Source organism: Vigna umbellata, chromosome 1 (genome assembly GCF_029865625.1).
Source record: "Vigna umbellata cultivar VRB3 chromosome 1, Vumbellata_1.0, whole genome shotgun sequence".
NCBI classification, from domain to species: Eukaryota; Viridiplantae; Streptophyta; class Magnoliopsida; order Fabales; family Fabaceae; genus Vigna; species Vigna umbellata.
Genome location: NC_142165.1, coordinates 104,874,797 through 104,892,236, shown reverse-complemented (window position 1 = coordinate 104,892,236; position 17,440 = coordinate 104,874,797). Strand labels below are relative to the sequence as shown.

Sequence of the window (17,440 nt, the reverse complement as noted above, 5' to 3'; positions counted from 1 at the left end):
TTAATTAAAAAATGTTCATGTTAAATTTATGTTACATGGTAATAACAATCTTCATTATCCACTTACACATGAAAACATGGTAATAACTATTGTATCATATGTCACTTATCATGACGTGATACAATAATAACTTTAACACATTAACATTTTTTTAAATTAAGAAGAATAAAAAAATGACGGATGTATGATTGACTAATATATTATATTGTTCATTATCTATTAATTATTTTGTTAATAAAAATTATTAAATTGAATAAAATTGAAAAAAATAGATTTTATTAAAAAATATTATGACTAAATAGACGCAAAATTACTAACTAGTATTTTAACATTTAATTTATTTTTATTTGTATTTAGTCTATTGCCCCCAAAAATATGTTTAGACTTTTCTTATACTTTTTTCCATGTCCAAATAACACTAAATTATATTGCATTTATTTTTAAAATTATCTATATTTGTCCACTTTAAAAATAAATCCATCTTCAGAAAATTTTGATTTTATTTTTACATAATCTTGTTTATTTGAGGTGAATAGCTAAATAGTTTATTCTTGTTGAACTTACCCTACAAAGTTTGTCCCTACTCTCACGAACTCTCTACTATCGAATAGCAGTCTTCTAAGCCTCTGTTGTCCATTATCAAATGGTGAAATGCCTCTCAAGTTAGTACTTGATAAAAATTCTAGTCAAATCTAAATTAAATATAAAAAGTAAAGTTAAATTATGATTAAAGTACTATTTATAGATTTACTTCATTGACCATCAACTCTCACTTAAATGGGTCATAATTATGAACCAATTGACCCAAAAATTCAATGGCCGACTTACTTGTATCAAGTGCCAAACAACGAACTATGGAACATTCAGTAATTAAAATTTATAACAAATATCTTTGAATGTAGAAATTATAAAGTGGATTTACAATCAACACTTTTGAGTTGAGATATGAACCTTTTAATTATATACAATTTTCAACAAATTATTAAAAGATAAAAGAAAATAAAATCGAAGGATTAGGTGATTAAAAAAATTACATATACAAATAAAGATAAAACATTCGATATGATCGAAAGATTTTTCTTTACTAATTTAAAACATAACATGAGAAAACATATAGCTAAATGAGAAAGGAGATAAAGTTTAGAGTGTTTAACTTATACAGGAGAGTGAAGAGCTTCATGACAACTTTTAGTGTATATATCTATGGTTTAGCAAATGAATACCCTTGTTCCAATACTGAATTTCATAGCCAGCATGATTTGGCATAAAAGCAAGAACTATCAGAAACGGAGAGGGATCATTAAGTATCTATTACCACAAAAATGTACCAACACTAAGGATTAAAATAATACATCACCTCATATTTTGCAAGTGTTTCAGCTGTAACTAATGGACAATGCTCATTCACTCCCATGTTAACTGCTTCGACCACTAATCAATATTATCAGTTATTTGCACGAACCTTGAATAACATTTTCTAGACATAAATTTCATTTCAAGGCGAAATCTTCTGACATTCGACATATATTTTACGATACATTTAATTCTTTAAAAAATTGAAACTCAAATAAATGATCTCAAGTCTGTACAAGTGCACTGAGTCATCTTCCATCATAACTCAGTCGTTAAAAATAACTACCTTAAAGTTTAAATATTTGAAAAAAGAAAGAAAGAATATTTCACAAGTAAATACAAAAAGCAATCTCGTGAAACAAATTCGCCCACCACCTATAAAATACATGGGAGTCACTAATTGCATCCACCTATAACACTTGAAAACCAACCAAATGAGAAAAGAACCTTGGCAGGTGTGCCAGAATGTCTGGCCACCAGCCTTTAGCTATGACCGCCTTTGTCACACGACTCGCATCAATAGTGACAATGGCTTCTTAAGAAAATCCCTCGTGTCGATGAAACTTGAGGGGTAAAAATGAATTAACCCAGGCAACAAACCAATATTAGAAGCCTGAGCTGGCTAAAATATACTATACAAGTAACCACAACGAAATTTTATGCACAGCTTGGCACCTGCACCTTGGTGCAATACCTCGGAAATAACCACGAGTCGGAGCATCAGAGGCAATAATCACCAGCTATTTGCATCACTCTGACCTTGCTAGTAAGAACCCAAATCCCGAGTTCTCACGTATAATTGGAGGAGGATCCACATCTGCTACTTCTACTTGTTGCATTGATTTGGAAATGTCATCCACCGAAAATGGAATGCTGCATTCATATTCAAGGTTTAAGTAGAAATATTACAGTAAAGACCAAGACGAGCAACCAAACTTTAAATTGTTTGCTGAAGGTGATAACATACCTCGAGTCATCATCTAATAGGAAAGAAGTGCTGACAGCATTATTAGAGTCGTCGGACATCATAGTTCTCATGTTCGTTATAACCTGTATATAGTTAGAGAGATGGTTTGAGATTTATCACACTGCAGCTGTTCCACCTTGGGAATTGTTCACAAGATGTATATACTCAACCAGTAACCAAGTAAAACTTACTTCTGAAGACACACTGTGAGTGCCATATTTGTCATCCCAGTACATTGTACTTATCCTGTATAACTGTTGTATACTGAGAACCTGTATCAAAGGAATATTAGACTTAGTAAGAGAAACAGTATCAAATGAGTTAAAAAATAGTTGACAGAAAGGAAGAAGGCACCCACAGGGCAAAGCTCCTTTGTAATTTCATTAAGGGACTTTTTGGGTTTTTGATGTATCACCTGAGAATGAAGAATGAGAGTCATGTGTCAGAATCAGTTAATAATGGATTGAATTGGAATTTGTATAGGAGTAACTTACCAGGAATCCAACAGCCTGCCTGATATGTTTCAGTTCATCCCAAGCAGAGCCAGTGTACTGTACAGAATGATTCAGGTTAGGATTTAAAGAAGGGAAAAGTACAGAAAAATCTGAAATAGTTGTCTGTTTCTCACCTCCTCTGTTGCCTCAACGCACCACTGTTCTAATTCAGCAAGGCCTGTTTTTACATACTCCCCATTGCTGAACGAACAACACTCCCGACGCAACAGAAGACTGCAGTGATTATCATAACAAGTCCATGAAAGAGTCTGCATTCCACAATATGATATGCAATGCAAGGAGAAAGAGAGATTACCTATTGAATAATTGAACATTGATGAATGAGAAAATTTGAGTGAACACTTTCCGGACCAAGAAAGGAGGCGCCTGTTATACCAGTAGTATTTGGTTTGTTAAGATGACATATCTATGCTCAGACAGTGGAAATACAGAAATTGAAAGTGTGACTCACATAGTTTGCTTTCATTATCTTCAGACAATTGTTTAAGCTTTTCACAATACTTTGCCAGTGAGCAATTAAAGCTTGCTGAGCAACTGCATTTGCTTGTGAGCGTCCTTTAACTAAACTCTGCCGTGAGGTTCTTGGAGCCTGCAATTGATTTTATCACAGACAAGATAAATAAACAAATAACACCCATAGTGTTGACCTTGTTAATTACTCAGTAGCTTGACCAAAGGATTGCTAGTAAACAACTATTTCATTTGCAAATAACAACGAAAATTGTTCCTTGCAATGGATTTCTGTCTGATTAATCATATAGAGACCAAAATATTTTCTTTAGTTATCAATCTTAAGCACTTACTATATGCTCGGTGTCTGCATGTCAAAGAAAAAAATTATATTTTATTAATTCGAATAGATATTAATTGTGATTCTCATACTTGTGCAACTAATATAAATATAAGATGACATTCACTTAAAAAATAAAATTTAAACCCACGTGATTTGTTAATTGCTTAAGCCCCTAGACCAATTAGACTTTCACAATTTTTATTTCCACCCTATTACTCCCCAAAAAATGACATCACCTGTATACACAGTCCAAGTAATGGAGATATCTCCTTTTTTAGGTTGTCTCTTATCATTCCATATATTTTTTCAAGGAAGGCAGTAAGCTGCTGCTTAAACAGCAGTGCCGGATATTTTGCTTCTACTTGTCGTAAATCGTCCAGTCTATTAAGACCTCGACCATTTAGAAATGACAATCCAGCAGTTTGGGGAGATGCCCTTAGCCCCTGGAATCACATAAGGCAACGAAATGTAAGATAAATGAAATCCACATTCACTGATAACGTTCTCTCTAGAAAGGATAAGCAGTTGCCTCATACTTGAGACATTCTTCCGAAAAGAGAAGATGATGCTGTTCTCCGCCGCTGTGGTGTTAAGCTAGCTGCTCCAGTAGCTTTAAGAGTGCGTTGGAGTAGCAACAACAAAGTAGATGTATTCGACAACCAATAAGACAATACATCCGTATTATCCTGGGCCTTCAATGGTGCAGAATTCACTGTTACTAACATTCTTTGTTTTCAGAAATTGACCCAGGTACTTTTAAATGCAAAAGCACTGTGTCGTAAATAACATACAAGTAATCCCAAATATCAAGTTACCTCAACAGCTGAAGCTATTGTTTGAATGATCCGGTCAAAAACACTTGTCCTTTCAACTTCAAATGACCTCCAGTGAAGAAGGCATTTATATATGACACATGCAGCCACAGGTTTACCCCCAGAAAATCCCAAATCTTGAGATATGCACTTGATCAACAAGTCTTGGTTTTCCTGAACAAGAAAGTGAAATTTTTAAGATAAGTTATAACTTGAATGCGGGGGAAGGATTTATATTTAAAAGTTAACTTTAAATATTTGTAACAGATTCAGATTACACAATGAATATGTGGAAACACTCACTTGCTGCTTCTCATTGAGAGATTTTTGTGGTTTCCCCTCGGATTCAGGCTCACGCACATTAGATACAACAAGAGGCATATTCTGAAACACATAAAAGTTGAGAATTAAACAAAAAAATAAATAAATCCTCACACTAATGTTAATTGTTGATATATACTTTCATAAAACAGCAGTGTTCTTACCGATTCAATTTTCGCTTCACCGTTTAGAGCACTCCCATTTTCAGGTGTCCGCTGCATATTATGCATGAAACATCACTGTGAATCTCTTCATGTGCTATAATTTAAAGTAATGAGAATGTATTTTATTCTCTTACCTGAATAATAACTGTCCTTGGTCTTGCAGACAGAGCTTTTCCAGTTGGTGACACAGCCAGTGCTTGCTGCCGAAGAACTTGATTTTCTGACTCTGCATTGGAAATCTTTTCCTCCAATCTACGTAATAGAAATAAAGGTAGTACAGACGGCGATTAATGAGAAAATATAGCTGTATAATGCATCCAATTGAAAAAGTAAAAAAAACACAGTTATAGCCATGGAGAACTGATGCAAGAAAATGGCTGATAAACAGTTGATGATGAACTATGATAGGAGTTTGTAGGTGCATTTAACTATGATATTAAAAATATTACACTTCATATCACAAACCAACTATTCAAAAGCTGAAGTTGCTAGCGAAGTGTAGATAATGCACAAGCTCGCCCATAGTGTCCTTGATTTTCATTTTTTTTTCTTTTCTAAATTTAGAAGAATGAGGGCAGAGAAAGAAGATGAATGGCTTCATATCCAACACCTATTGTTACTTCTTAAATGTGATACATTTGCGATGTCATCAGAAACTGAAAATTATTCATCTCTTCTTTTGAAATAATTTTAAACTATGGAGCAAGTGTTCGTACATAACTAAATAGATACTTTTTTCTGCTCAAACTTTACTAACCTCTGAACCAGTTCTTGAAGTTGATCCACTTTGCGGTCAGAATCTGCAACCTTTTTAACCATCTCTTCATTTCTAGCTTCAGCCTCAACCTGAGCTTTTCTTGCCTCTTCTTTAGCCTCTTTTTCCAATAGCAGTGATTCCTGTATCAGAGATTAAAAAGGGTACTCAATAAATTTGCAATTATTCATAGTAAATATGTATAGTGCCTCACAACTATTATGTAAAAAACTCCAATTTAAGTAGAACTCATGTTGTAGGTTGAGCTTGCAGAAATTCAGCATATAATACGTAACTACTACATTCACATTTCATTAAAATGTTTTGAAAGATGATTGAAGGCCAAGGACTCAATGGAAATTAATTTAAGAGAACCAAGCATAGACAAAGTTAAAAGATAAAAAAGTGGAGACATTTGTACGAAAAAATCCATTGGGCTCTTTAAAAATTATTACAACATATTTATAAACAATTCATCAGAAAATGCTATGACTTAAGAAATTGCTGACGTATTGTCATTTGTCAAAATGATGATCAATTGCGTACCTTCAAACTACTGACTTCAGCCAATAAAGAAGTAATCTTTTCAGTATCTTGAATTAAAACAGGAGTCTCCTTAATAACCGGAGGTGCTTCCTCGATGGCCTTTCTTGCCGCCTCACGCTCTTTGATGACCTTGGCATTTGCTTCTTCGACTTGTATTTGCATTGCATGTAAAGAATCCTGTAACTTTGCAATTTCTTGTGCCTTTTCTTCTTCCAAATCAGTCTGTAATAAGTTAAAATAAGAGAAGTTTATGGCATTAAAAATTGCAACAATAATATCAATACTCAAACATGGAAATAAAATATATGTAGATATATGATAATGAAGTTACTCTCAAACGCTTCTCAATTTGCAAACGCCAAGTAAGTTCTTCAACACGCTTTTCAAGTTTGTCCTTAGCTTCTTGGAGAGCCCCAGTTTCTCTAGCAGCCTGAATAAAATTACACAAAATATTACTATTAAGGCTCTTTTTTAAAAAAGACTGAGTACGCCATAACAGAGAAAGTATTATTTGCACCATTTTAAGCATTCTAAGTTCCCTTCTAGCAACCCTTCTCCTCCATCCACATTGAGTAACAACTGCAGCCTTTTGCAATTGTTTATAGTAAGAATATGCAATTAACCGACGCAAGTGAGCCTGCAGAGATTAACAGAAAAAAACATTATGGTAAGGCACGTAAAAAGGTTGCATGACTTCATTTTCTTAATATTCTAACTGTAAAGAAGATTAACAAAGGCACCTGCACATAAATTGCAGCTTTTGTTTGCTTTCTAAATCTAAATTCATCACGAGCTTTCATAGCCCTTAGACCTGTCTGTAATACAATTGCAGATGATCGTGCATTTAAGTATGATTTCCTGGCAATGTATCCTTTGAAGTTCTTCTGCATTTTTACAGCTGCTGCTTCACGCCGCAACTTCTCATAAAGTTTGCGGGACAATATTCCTATTTTTTATTGAAAAGCACCATAAGAATTAGAGTCAGATTGAGAGTAGGTTACACAAGACGAAACCATGAGCAATAAAACTACATTAGGAGAAAATCCCAACTTATTTAAGGCTGCATGAATTTTAGAATGCCATGAACACTAACACAGTATACAAACAGGGGGTATATGGAACAAAGGCTTAATGACCAAAGAAGCACGACTTAAATGTTGATAGCAAGCTCAATTTGTTAAAATGTCCAACTCCTAACTAATTTTAGAGAAAAGACGGAGAGTTTCCAAATTTGGTGGATTTGGTATTTGTAGACACACCTAAGATTTGATATTTAATATCCTATCACATGGAGGAAGAATTTTAGATAATAATATCAGACATCATCACTACTATTTATACACGCATACCAATACCAACAGCTTGTTCATGCACGAGATTGTCTTGAAGTATGTTTGAATCAGTTGATCTTGCATTCAAGACAGCTTACTATTAGAATGTCACCAGGAGAAATTTTTAAGGGTGAAAAAAAAAATTGTTCTAGAAATTTAGTTCATCCCAAATATGCAGTTAAGTTAATGAACTCCAAAACAAAGAAGCAATGAAAAACAAAGAAAACATATTAGATAGAACTAAGGAATAAGGATACCTCTCAAATTAGATTGCAGACAGATTGCAGCTCGGCGCAATTCAATGAATTCTTTGCGTGCAATATGGGTACGTATTTGCCTCTGGATGACTCTAGCAGCATTTCCAAGAACCTCTGCTCTTCTTGCATCCAGTTCAGCCATCTGACCAGCTCTTAGGAAAACCTTTGCCTTCCCTATCTGGTAAACCATCATAAATGTCATGATTACATATTATATTAAATTCATTCATACAAAGGACTTCCATTTAGTTTAAAGTTGAAAGGTAATAATCGTGAAATAAAGAATAAAGCAATTTTCCAACTAAGATCAGAAGTCACTTGAGGTTATAAAATACTATGAAGTTACATACTGGGTGAACAAGCAGATATGCTAATAAGCGTTTTTTGGTATTTAAGTAAAAAAAAAATCCCTGGAATAGTCTACGAAGAATTAGCATGAAGTTGTTTCAGAAGCTCCATAAGCCTCTTGAGTCTTCAGACAGTTGGGTATTTTAATTATTCAACATGTCCATAATAAAAAAACAAATCACATATGCAACGTGACATTTAGTTGCAAAAATAGTAGAGCATGGCTCACTGATCCTCTTTCCTAAAACTGACCCTCCCAAACATCATTGTCAACAGACCAAGTTGTGAGGAAAAAGGAGTATCACCTGATAGCCTTGCATACCCATTTTATCCAGGATCATTTGGCATGCAACCTTGACATCATAGCTGAAAAGGAACAAGTAAAAACAATTGACCCATAAGTACAGACAAAAGGAAAGAGGGGATTCAAATACAGAGCCCTTTTCCAATTCAAATATTAAAACAGCCCAGAAATGACATTACTTTCCGTCTAGAACTTCTGGGGCAAGAACACCAAATCGGTTTAGAAATTCATAGAATGTTCGTCTGGTAGGATACCCAGCACAGCTGATTCTAATTGCCTCAAGAACACCCTAAAACAAATGACAATCAGGAAAACAATCACCGAGTGTAAACAGGTGACAGATATTATCCCTTCTATTGTCAATTATATAATGGCAATAAAGACAAAGAAACACGTGATATACTCACACCACAACGCAATTGCTGAATAATGTTGAGATTTTCAAAAATAGCAGGCTTGAGAACATTATTTGGCTTCACACATCTGATATAGTGAGGTTCTGTTGAATTTAGGGTCTCCATCAAAGATTGAAGTTGTAGCTGCATGTTTCAGAAATGTGTCATTTACTACATGCATAACTTGAAAACAAAATTACATATTTCTAATACAAGAATGTCAAAGACTGGTATATAGTATAACAGAATTAAGGAAGAGCAGTAAAAAATGATAATACCTTGAAGCGAGATCCTATTGAAGAGAACTTTGATGATTTTGAAGACTCTTCTGGAGAAGGGGGGAATAGACCAGCCACAAATGAGCATTTTGAGGCTATGAGCAAATCCTGATGTTCTGCCACTACATAATCCTTGTTTTTGTCAAGAAACATATCAGCTAGATATGTCACCTGAACAAAGAAAAATAAAATGTCAAAAAGAAGGAAGAAAAACATTCAAGCAACAAAAAATATTTAGAAAGTACTAAAAGTGAACGTGTAATAGAAAAAAGATCAAATATATTTACCTCGCCTGCATAATGGGATATGGTAAAACTAGTCCGAGAAAGCTTAGGTTTGATGAAGCGCTTGTTGCTTTTGAATGTTTGATACAATTTCTGAGCAAATGTTTCATGTGTAGACTTGGGAAACATACTGTATCACACAGGGAGGCTAATAAGTCCAACCAAATTAAAGAGTTTAAGCAACGCCTGATATGAAATAGTAGTGTATATAATATATCCTACCTACTCTAAACACATTGTATATAGCATACAGGTATGAAAATGAGATAAGAGAAAGTAACTTCAGAAAAGGTAATGCATGTAGCTTTTATTTAGCTTAAAAACAATATTAGATTAACAATGAAGTCACTCCCAGCTGCATACCAGGCTTCATCAAGAAGGGCAATTATTCCTCCAGGTTTCTGCAAAAGATTCAATATTATAATCATCACTACCTGAATTTATCAAGTAGGAAAATAAGGAGTATAAGTTGGTCATAAGGCAGCAACAGTAGAATACCTTCTCTATTAAATCCAAAACATCTTGGTTGTCAACAAATTCTATGTAACTCCAATCAATTTCTTCTTTGGTGTATTCTTCTTGTTCCATTTTAAAGACATGCTGCAACCATTCGGGATTAAAACACACTCAGTTACCAAAGGGAAAAAAATATTATAGAATATATACTACAAATTTGAACCAGAAATTACCAAACCTGATTAAAATGTTGTTGCAGCTTCTCGTTTGTAAAATTAATACAGAACTGCTCAAAACTAAGTAAAAGAAATTTGTCAGATCAAGGCTAAATACAAAACCGAGTGCTAGATGAAATCATTAGCTTACCTATTGAATTTAAAACTTTCGAACCCATAGATATCAAGAACTCCAATAATAGATTTCGAATTTGGATCTTGTCCAATTGAATTGTTAATCTTCTCAACAAGCCTGGAAGCAATGATGAGACTGTCAGAGTATGACACCATAAAAAATAATCTAGAACAAATTTGGCCCAATCACACACATCATTAACAACAAAAACTTCCAGAATGTTAATGCATGGTTATTTCAACTATAAATATGATTAACATAATTCTAAAGTAATTTAAAACAGGCATATAAAATCCACAATTGATATTCAAATTAAATGAGTCAAATATAAAGGTCAATAAGTAGTCTTTGGTAAGAATAAAATTGTTTAGGTTCCTTTACATAATAGATTTCAGTTTTGGAACTTTTCAATCAATCTTTCTTTCCTCCAACATATCAATGCAATAGAGGATCTGTTTTTGTAAAATAAAGCAGTGCTAAACGTTCATTACCAATCAAACAAACGAGAATAAATGGTTTTAGCCAATGCATCCCTGCTACCAAGAGCTGCAATAGGATCAAGGGTTCTTGTAATAACCTCCTCCGGTGTTACCATCACACGCTTGATCAATGCATCTTCCAAGCTCTTACAATCACACCTACAACAATGTTATGTTAAAATGCATACCACGTTGATAAAATGATAATGCATAAAAGGATTATGTTGGGCATACTTTAGAAGTTCGGCGGTAACATTAAGATGAAACCTAGACTTCTCATCCTTAATGACAGAAGAGTCAATCTCCTCTCCTTTTGCAAATTCAATGTTTCCAAGATGCAAAATTGCTGCAATAACTCTGAAAATAGCCTCCTGCAATACAGGGCCATATCATTAAAGCAATCATATAAAATCTCATTTTATTAAGAACTAGGACTCAGAAAGACTAACCTGCTCCTCCTCGCTTATTCCAACAACATCCATTGCCCTTCGAGTTGCAAGATATTCCTCAGCATCATCCACTCCATCCAGCGCATAGCAGTTGGATTGATTTAAGTAATGAAAGGAGCTAGGACTTCCCAGTTTATATTTCTCTTTTTCCTATAAAATAGAGTCACAATGATTAAATATGAATATATTAACAATTTAATATGAGCCAATCTTTCTGACAGAGACAAGGGAACATTAGAACAAAAAGGAATATTTTACCTCAGCTGGTGCTGCACATAGAAGGTAAAAGCAATGGTAATTTCTTTCAGGATCTGAAATTTGACAGACACGGGACCTTTCAAGCAAATATGTCCGTATAGCAGCCCCCGATATTCTTCCCTTGTTGTCAAATTGTATCTCAACAAATTTACCAAAGCGACTGCATATCAATCAGGAGGAATAAGGCAAGCACCATGTTATATGAAGTAATAAGTGTTCCTTGAACAAGAAAAAATATGCAATGTCTTCTTTTACTGCTCAGTTCAACATATAGCGGACAAACAACACACAATTCCAAGAAGCTACAGGAACAAATCCCAAACTAAGCTATCACAATTTCTTCTCCCTCTCTCTATCTATGAAGTAACATAATCACAATCACTTTACCTAACCAATTTACGATCATTTTCATTTTACTTGATATACCATCTGGCTGTCAACACCCACCTTGAATTGTTGTTTCTAACAGTTTTAGCATTGCCAAATGCTTCAAGAACTGGATTAGACTGCAAAGTAATTAAAACAGAAGAAGTATGAGGAAACCATTTTGACACTTTTTTAACACCCTACAAATTAAATAAAATAAAAAAAGCTAAAAGTAATAGTGTAAGGCTAAAAAAAAGATGAGGTGGCCAAAACAAGAAAATGAAACTATATATACTTCTAGAACTTGTTGTTCAACTGTTCGCCCTTCAACTCCAGATCGACCCCCAAGATATGCAAGATACCGCATAAGCATTTTTGTTGTCTCTGTCTTTCCAGCCCCACTCTCACCACTAACCAGAATTGAGTTGCTTTTCCCCTCATTAATCATCGCCCTGATGAATACAAACAATGGACATTAATAAACCATACAAAAAGAATAAAACAGAAAATGAAAAGTCATCTATCAGTCACCTGTATGCAACATCTGCAACTGCAAAAACATGGGGACTCAATTCTCCAAATGCAGCTCCTTTGTATTGTTCCATCATGTGAGTATCATACAGATGTGGTAACCTTTGAAAAGGATTTATTGCAATCAGGATATTTCCGGTATATGTCTGCAATGATGATGGGGGAGTAGCATGATTGTATCATTCATACGTGCCAATTCTTACATAACATAACAATTGCAGTAACAAATGAAATAATAGATATTTTAGAATCTCACGTAGATTTCATTGAGTTCATATCTAGCTGCCAAATTGTGCAGAACACCTGGTTCATGCAAGTAAGATAATTTTGTCATGTCATCTACACCTCCAGGAGGGGCCTCATTATCCTTGGGAAGAACCTTTGAAATATTTTTTACAACCTGCAACCAGTTTTGCAGACTTAATCATGATAGTAAGGCCTGGTATAACTCGTTTTATTACAAGTCAAACAGATAGGATATTGATAATAAACTTGGAATTCTGCAACTTAGTATATAATAAATAAAAAATAAATATTTAATTTCTGAAAGTGATTTTACCCAGTAAGAATGACACAAGAGTACTAAAAAAACAATTACAAACAATGTAACAAATACACAGTACAGACAGTTTGACTCACAATTTTCCCAGCTGTGGTGCGAACATGGACTTCTTCACCATTGATTTTGGAAACTTCTCCATCAACCCACGCCTGTGCTGGATCTTCAATCCAGACATGAGAACCTACAATAATATTCACCGGCGCAGACTGCACAGACAAATGTATGCAACATCCACAGCAAAAAAAATGTTAAATCGGGGAACAATACTGCCACTCACATATATCAAAACTTAATGTATTAATTTTGAGAATAAAATAGTCTTTCACTAAATAGGTATTTAATATATATGTTTGTGTGTTTATGTTATTTGCTAAAACTTATATAATCTCTCATTGAAGAAAATATTCCCACAAGGCATGCACAAAAATTAAAGATATAGCAGTTATCTAAAATAAGTAGCCAATATGTAACCAACAATGCAAGCAAATGTGCTCTGGTCATAAATGGCATTGCCAACCCTATGGATTGAGTTTACAGAAGCATGTATACGAAAGTTAACTCCATTAGTTCATTTTATTTCAACAGCAAGAGTAATAATTAAAAATGAAAATATAATGAATAAAAAAAACGTTTAAAGAAAAAAAAATATCTTAACAAAATGTTAGATCCATAAATAAATAAATGATGGGAAATTATCATTGCAAGCAATTTCATAATTTCAGGAAGATTATGTGCAAGTTATGGATCAAAATGCTAATCATCATAGGTAGTGTTGTAAGCTATGTACCAGGGACTCCAAATGGAAAGTGGACACAATATAGATACACACTATGCACAACTTACGTTCAAGCATAAACATAGAGACACACAAACACACACACAATATATATATATATATATATATATATATATATATATATATATATATATATATATATATATAGAGAGAGAGAGAGAGAGAGAGAGAGTTCTTGTTGTAATGGTAAATGATAACTATAAAATTGGGTCATACAACAATACCTTGATAGTGAAGAGTAAAGTTAATTAGTAGTCACATAGACAGTTAAAAATGTCATGCACATTTTTATTTTCATCTATACCATTCAAATATGATCTAATGGTCTATCTTTAATTGTTTGCATTTCTCACAACAAGAAAAGTTCTCATTTAATATGTTTCACACACACACACACACACACACACACACACACACACATATATATATATATATATATATATGTATGTATAGATTAAGGGATTTGAAGGAATAGATGAAGAGACTTGAGGGGAAAGTTTGTGAGAGTTTGTGAATGATGTGATGGGTTTGATAGATTAAAAAAAATGTTTTAATTGACAAAAATAAATGATTACCAACATATCTTTGTGGAGAAATGTGTATAAATTTAAATGTAAATAGTGAAAATTATATTAAAATAAATTTGAATTTGTTATTTATAATAAAAAAATTAAATTGGAAAAATAAAATTAAAATTTATAATAGGAATTTGTAGGAATAAATTTCAAATACATTTTCATAAATAATAATTTGTATATTATTATTTAAATAATTGTTAACCAAAAATATATTGAATCATTATTATGTTGACAATTTATACAATGATATTAAATCATAATAAAAATTAATAATAATCTTATTTTATTATTATAATTATTATTTATTATATTAATATTGGATTTATAAATAAAAATGACAATAATATCATCCGGAAGCATGTTTCAAGGTTTATAACATACAACATAACTTATCCAAGATTCAAACAAAAAGCAATGGGTCATTTTGTAATTGTAACGAGCCCCTACAGTACATCATTTCAAATCTCCTCAATTCGCGAGGAGTGAAATTAGGTGCATCACTCTCAAATCGTAGCTCTTCACCACCCGCAAATCAACAAATGCAAATAGGTGACTGCCTCACTCTCCCTCGATCCTACACAGTAATTCCACTGATACAAATAGGGCCTAAAAGAGTTACATAACTTTTCATATGTATTACTCTCGACCCTTTATAATAAAATGTATTCTCATCCTAAATCTGTCAAGTAACAACATTAGAATCAATTACCACATTTGAGGTATTATTCCTTTTGAAACATGAAACTTCTTCACTTTGGAGTTCCGTTCAATTTTGTCCATAAAAGACACGTAGGAGGGTTGAAGGAAGAAAGGGTATTCAAACAAAATGTAATGATCAATATTCATTCCTCTCACTATCAGTTAAAAATGGCTCTCTCTCTCTCTAAATATACACACACACACACACACATACATACATACATACATATATATATATATATATATATATATATATATATATATATATATATATATATATATATATATACAACATAACAAAAGATTTAAAATAATAATCAATATTTGTATATTCTGATTTATCGTATAAGCACCTTGCTGTGATAATGACCCTAACAAAAACATACAAACAAACATTTTTTTAATCATTTATATTACATTTTTAATTGACAGTTTTAAAATTTTAAAAAACATACATATAAATATCTTATTGTTATACTCATGTCATTGAATATCCACCACATTTTTTCAAGTGGAAGCCAAATAAAGAGGGTTTAATTATTGGTTTTCAGTCAACAATCATATTTTCTTATTCCATATTTAGCATATTATAATTGAAGTGTATAACATAAATATCCTTGAAGCACAGGGACCTAATTATATCCATGAACAATAGGAATATGATTATCCCTGAATAATAGGAATATGATTACTTTAAGTGCTATTGTTATATTTCCAAAATTAGTTTTCCAATCTTTTACGTGTCTTTATGTGTGTGTGTGTGTGTATGATGTACTCTTAAGAATAAAATAATTCAATTCTACCCTAATATTTGAGTGCGTTCAACATTCCAGAACCTAAAACCCAAGGAATGTTTTTGCTTCATGTGCTTTAAGTATGAGTTTAAATTGAGTAATATCGAATGTGCAGCTGAGTGCTTGAGTGGATTGTTTCTCTCCTTTTGACAGCTAGCTTTCAAGGAAGCTTTCCCATGTGCTTCAGTGCTTATCAATTAGTATTTGTTTCAAGTATCTCAAAAAGAATTATCTATGGAGGGTCTGACCATAAAGCCAGCGTAAGGCATCATAAAATGCAGTTGCTGCCAAGAGATTGACTCTTACAGGGCAGTGAGGACGAAATGATAGGGAAGGGAGAGGCTTGGGTGGCTATCATTTAACATATTTTTCTTTTCTGTCAACAAGTTCAGTGTGCAAAGAAAAACAATAATGTTTGTATTCACCAAAGTTGTTGTCATATTCAAATCATGTAACCAGACCACCATGCAGCTGTGAACTATTACAATCATTGAGATTCAAGCAATAGTCAAGTGCCACAGTGATACCTTCAGACTTGACTCAATGTTTTGTCAATATGTTTTCAATTTCTTGAAGTACCACAAAATGAATGATCAATTTCTTGCAAATAAATTCAGAATTTCAAGTTAAAGACAATATATCATAAGTCTTTTAGTTAAGTAGGATGGGTTTATTCCTATTGTTTCCCCTCTATACCAAATCATCCTAGCTAAGCTACCAATCTATCTATATATATTCAATGGCATTTGAAGGAAAAGAAACCTCAATTAGATAATAGTTCAAGGCACTTTTTGCAAGCTTTGGACATACCAACATCTCAAGCCACCCATCTTCTCGCCCAAAAAAAAAAACCCATGATAATCAGTATTGAACCAATACTAGTAGCTCCCTTTTTAAACAAGCAAGTAAACCTTATGACCTCCACCTTGTTTATTTTGATTTCCGTCCAAGTATATTCATAGAGGAATATGCCGAATAAAGAGTCCCTTCATTTTTCTTATCATTCAACTTTCTTCCAACGACCAATCTAACATTCAATCTATGTCGTAAGACTCTGATTAAATTCATCTGGTCGTATTTCCAAGAAACTAAGCCATCAAATAACTTACAAACACTGCCTGCCCACAATTACCCCAATCTTATTCATCAACCCTTCATGTTCGCCGAACTCCATTTCACAAGATCTTCTAGTAGTAATGTGTGGATCGACTAACATAACTCTCACCACGATAAATAAAAATACTAATCCGAATCATCCAAACGCCGGAAATAAAAAAATATACTACAAAAAAAAAATCCGCCAAACAAACCATTTTCACACGGAAGAATTTAAAAGAAAAAAGAAAATCAAAGTCACACAGATTCAACGAAGAAGCTAAAGAAGTGAAACGAAAAGCAAGGAGACGATGGAGAGAGAGAATACAGAGAGATTAATTGAAATTTACCATGGCGATTAATGCGGCGCGATCTTCCTGTCTAAGTCATCCGAGTTGAGCAGAGGAAGGAACTCAGTGAGTCAGATCGGACAGTATAGAACGGTAGCTTTGAAGTTTGAACGACAATTGTGAGAGAGAAGAGGCTAAAATTAGAAGCTGGAGAAAACGATAAAGAAGAACAAAACAAAGGTATGGAGCAACTTCACTCTGGTTTCTTTCTCTCTCTCTCTTCTCAAAGACTTTTTGAAGAAATGCGGTAATAG

General features: G+C 33.3%; 1 protein-coding gene across 1 annotated transcript; it reads right to left on the bottom strand.

Annotated features, from left to right (window-relative positions):
- Positions 1 to 1,525: 1,525 nt before the first annotated feature.
- Positions 1,526 to 17,440, bottom strand: LOC124823552 (myosin-17). Its single transcript, XM_047295772.2, has 39 exons — positions 17,187 to 17,440; positions 12,952 to 13,080; positions 12,569 to 12,712; positions 12,313 to 12,458; positions 12,077 to 12,233; positions 11,863 to 11,921; positions 11,416 to 11,575; positions 11,158 to 11,307; positions 10,943 to 11,079; positions 10,721 to 10,867; positions 10,245 to 10,346; positions 10,117 to 10,174; positions 9,921 to 10,022; positions 9,786 to 9,823; positions 9,426 to 9,552; positions 9,139 to 9,309; positions 8,873 to 9,004; positions 8,645 to 8,754; positions 8,467 to 8,527; positions 7,814 to 7,991; positions 6,966 to 7,171; positions 6,743 to 6,862; positions 6,557 to 6,655; positions 6,226 to 6,447; positions 5,683 to 5,822; positions 5,060 to 5,177; positions 4,926 to 4,976; positions 4,744 to 4,824; positions 4,444 to 4,614; positions 4,165 to 4,320; positions 3,865 to 4,071; positions 3,287 to 3,424; positions 3,131 to 3,201; positions 2,949 to 3,048; positions 2,815 to 2,871; positions 2,679 to 2,735; positions 2,512 to 2,592; positions 2,321 to 2,403; positions 1,526 to 2,226 (listed from the first exon to the last, which is right to left on the bottom strand). Exons 1-39 carry the CDS (start codon positions 17,187 to 17,189, stop codon positions 2,103 to 2,105), a joined length of 4,593 nt encoding a protein of 1,530 aa, XP_047151728.1. The 5' UTR covers positions 17,190 to 17,440; the 3' UTR covers positions 1,526 to 2,102.

Bases quoted from the DNA above. Each gene is read 5' to 3' on its own strand.
- LOC124823552 (XM_047295772.2), bottom strand. The intron at 3,049-3,130 runs GTAATCTCTCTT...TAATCACTGCAG, and splicing joins AATGTTCAATTATTCAATAG to TCTTCTGTTGCGTCGGGAGT. The intron at 2,227-2,320 runs GTATGTTATCAC...ATATGAATGCAG, and splicing joins CTATTAGATGATGACTCGAG to CATTCCATTTTCGGTGGATG.